This window comes from Bos mutus, chromosome 3 (genome assembly GCF_027580195.1).
Source record: "Bos mutus isolate GX-2022 chromosome 3, NWIPB_WYAK_1.1, whole genome shotgun sequence".
In the NCBI taxonomy this organism is placed as follows: Eukaryota; Metazoa; Chordata; class Mammalia; order Artiodactyla; family Bovidae; genus Bos; species Bos mutus.
In genome coordinates this window covers 1998437-2002387 of record NC_091619.1, presented here as the reverse complement: position 1 = coordinate 2002387, position 3951 = coordinate 1998437, and the positions used below count along the sequence as shown (strand labels likewise).

The window sequence follows — 3951 nt, the reverse complement described above, 5'->3', positions numbered from 1 at the left end:
AAAAATGGGTTGTATAATTAGAGAAGACAATTTAAGTCTAGTTATGAAAGCGGACACTCTGAAGGAGGCTATTGACAACTGTTCGGGGGAGGGATAGAAACTCTGGCCTCATAGAGCATGTACTAAGATCGCTTATTCTGGAGATGCAGGGGAAGGACAAATTGGACTTTGAGGGTTTCCTTTTTCTTAGATATTCTTTGGCTCAACATTGTTTCTCATCCTTCCATAATTTACATTCCAGGGGTATGAATGGAGAGCAATGAAGCCCGGGAATTGGAGCCAGGTAACAGAGTTCATCATCTTGGGCTTTCCCCATCTTCAGGGTGTTCAGGCTTTTCTCTTTCTCTTGTTACTCCTAATCTACCTCACTACCGTCCTGGGAAACCTGCTGATATTCTTGGTGGTCTGCCTGGACTTCCAGCTCCATACACCCATGTACCTCCTTGTCAGCATCCTCTCCTTACTGGAGCTTGGCTACACAGCTGCCACCACCCCCAAGATGCTGTCAAACTTGCTCAGTGAGAAGAAGACCATTTCTTTCTCTGGATGCCTCCTGCAAATCTACTTCTTCCACTCTCTTGGGGCTACTGAATGCTATCTTCTCACAGCTATGGCTTATGACAGATACTTAGCCATCTGTCAACCCCTCCACTACCCTACTCGCATGACCCCAGCACTCTGTGTCAAGATTGCTGTCGGCTGTTGGTTGGGAGGCTTGGCTGGGCCAGTGGCTGAAATTTCCTTGGTCTCCCACCTCCCTTTTTGTGGTCTCAATCGTATTCAGCACATCTTTTGTGATTTCCCTCCTGTTCTGAGCTTGGCTTGTACTGACACATCGATCAACGTCCTAGTGGACTTTGTTATCAATTCTTGCAAGATCCTGGCCACCTTTCTGTTAATCCTCAGCTCCTATGTGCAGATCATCTGCACAGTGCTCAGAATTCCTTCAGCTGCAGGCAAGAAGAAGGCCTTCTCCACATGTGCCTCTCACCTCACTGTGGTCCTCATCTTCTATGGGAGCATCCTCTTCATGTATGTGCGGCTGAAGAAGAGCTACTCCCTGGACTATGACCGGGCCCTGGCTGTGGTCTACTCGGTGCTCACACCCTTCCTCAACCCCTTTATCTATAGCTTGCGCAACAAGGAGATCAAGGAGGCTGTGAGAAGGCAGTTAAAGAGGATGGGGATACTGGAGTGAAGGTGCAGGAAGCAGGCCAAGTGTGAAGCTGAGGATATGGTGACCTTGGGGGTCCTCAGTAGTCATAGATGAAATACAAAGTGTTCAGGGATTTTCTACATGGGCTACTGAACTGGGGCAAATGCTGCCTAGTTTTCAGTGATAGTACAGCTATTACAATGTCCACTGCAACCACATGTGACTTGGGATCAGAGACTGGCAATCCTCTCTAGCAATATGATACATTGCTGTGATTTTCAAATCCTGGATGTTTGTACACCGTTCTTTGGATGTTGGTCAAATCTATGTATGCCTTTTATATAAGCCTTTCAGATTTACTTGATTTAATGTAAATACATTTAGTCATATGATCAATAATAAAATTTCCTAAATACATCTTAGGGAAAAAAAGGTATTTCATGTATCGTTTACAATCATTTCATGTATACGGAACATCTATGTATTAAAATGCAAAATACTGATGTAGTAGAGAGAAGCTTTCTTTCAACATTACATATATCTAGGTTTAAATTCTAGTTCATTTAATCAGTTATTAAATACATAATTTCTATAACTCAAACTTTCTTAATTGATGAGTCAATTTCATCATTTGTTATTTTTGAAGGTTGTTTTGAGGATTACTGATAAGGTCTGTAAACCACAGTACAAAATGCCTGGCATAAACTGATAAAAAAAAAAAAAAGTTACATTTATTTTATTTCTTTAACTCTGCCCAGACCTCTCATCTTTACTCTGTTAGAACAACATCCAGGAAAACATAATTAAGCAAAAATATTTCCCAGATATTTTTCTTAAAAGGAAAAAAGGGGTAAACTAGCCAGAAGGAGAATTTGTGAGATGTGTTTATCTCAGTGGTCTTTTTTTTTTTAATTTAAATTTATTTATTTTAATTGTAGGCTAATTACAATATTGTATTGGTTTTGCCATACATCAACATGAATCTGCCATGGGTGTACATGTGTTCCCCATCCTGAACCCCCCTCCCACCTCCCTTCCCGTACCATCCCTCTGGGTCATCCCAGTGCACCAGCCCCAAGCATCCTGTATCCTGCATCGAACCTGGACTGGTGATTAGTTTCTTATATGATATTATACATGTTTCAATGCCATTCTCCCAAATCATCCCACCCTCTCCCTCTCCCACAGAGTCCAAAAGACTGTTCTATACATCTGTGTCTCTTTTGCTGTCTTGCATACAGGGTTATCATTACCATCTTTCTAAATTCCATATATATTATTAGTATACTGTATTGGTGTTTTTCTTTCTGGCTTACTTCACTCTGTATAACAGGCTCCAGTTTCATCCACCTCATTAGAACTGATTCAAATGTATTCTTTTTAATGGCTGAGTAATATTCCATTGTGTGTATGTACCACAGCTTTCTTATCCATTCATCTGCTGGTGGACATCTAGGTTGCTTCCATGTCCTGGCTATTATAAACAGTGCTGCAATGAACAGTGGGGTACATGTGTCTCTTTTAATTCTGGTTTCCTTGGTGTGTATGCCCAGCAGTGGGACTACTGGGTCATAAGGCAGTTCTATTTACAGTTTTTTTCAGGAATCTCCACACTGTTCTCCATAGTGGCTGTACTAGTTTGCATTCCCACAAACAGTGTAAGAGGGTTCCCTTTTCTCCACAACCTCTCTAGCATTTATTGCTTGTAGACTTTCGGATCACAGCCATTCTAACTGTCCCAGTAAAAAGTGTGAAAATGAAAGAGTCTGTGGCAGGAAATAGGATCACTTTTTATGTTGCACTACTTTATTTCATTTCAAGCTAATTACTTCCCTTAATGTATGAAAAATAATCCTATGGTTTAGCATATGAGAAATTCAAGTCTTTGATTATTATTTGGTGTTAGGGATTATTTATACATTGGCTATCTACTGTTGGTAGATTATCAAATGTTGACTGTAAGAAAATCTTTAATTCTGTGCAGAATTACATAGATCGACATAATAAAGAGCCCAAAGTATCTGTATTTCTGCAATCTTCCATCTGCCAACTCAGCACATATTTATTTAGCTATTAGTGTACATGGAACAACAGACTGGTTCCAAATAGGAAAAGGAGTACGTCAAGGCTGTATACTGTCACCCTGCTTATTTAACTTATATGCAGAGTACATCATGAGAAATGCTGGGCTGGAGGAAGCACAAGCTGGAATCAAGATTGCCGGGAGAAATATCAATAACCTCAGATATGCAGATGGCACCACCCTTATGGCAGAAAGTAAAGAGGAACTAAAAAGACTCTTGATGAAAGTGAAAAAGGAGAGTGAAAACATTGACGTAAAGCTTAACATTCAGAAAATGAAGATCATGGCATCCAGTCCCATCACTTCATGGCAAATAGATGGGGAAACAGTGGAAACAGTGTCAGACTTATTTTTTGGGGGCTCCAAAATCATTGCAGATGGTGATTGCAGCCATGAAATTAAAAGATGCTTACTCTTTGGAAGGAAAGTTATGACCAACCTTGATAGCATATTCAAAAGCAGAGACATTACTTTGCCAACAAAGGTTCATCTAGTCAAGGCTATGGTTTTTCCTGTGGTCATGTATGGATGTGAGCGTTGGACTGTGAAGAAAGCTGAGCACCAAAGAATTGATGCTTTTGAACTGTGGTGTTGGAGAAGACTCTGGAGAGTCCCTTGGACTGCAAGGAGATCCAACCAGTCCATTCTGAAGGAGATCAGCCCTGGGATTTCTTTGGAAGGAATGATACTGAAGCTGAAACTCCAGTACTTT

General features: G+C 40.8%; 1 protein-coding gene across 1 annotated transcript; it reads left to right on the top strand.

Moving 5' to 3' along the window:
• The first annotated feature begins 259 nt into the window (after window positions 1-259).
• Window positions 260-1198, top strand: OR6N1 (olfactory receptor family 6 subfamily N member 1). The gene has a single exon (XM_005896944.2). It carries the CDS (start codon window positions 260-262, stop codon window positions 1196-1198), a length of 939 nt encoding a protein of 312 aa, XP_005897006.2.
• The last annotated feature ends 2753 nt before the right edge of the window (window positions 1199-3951 follow it).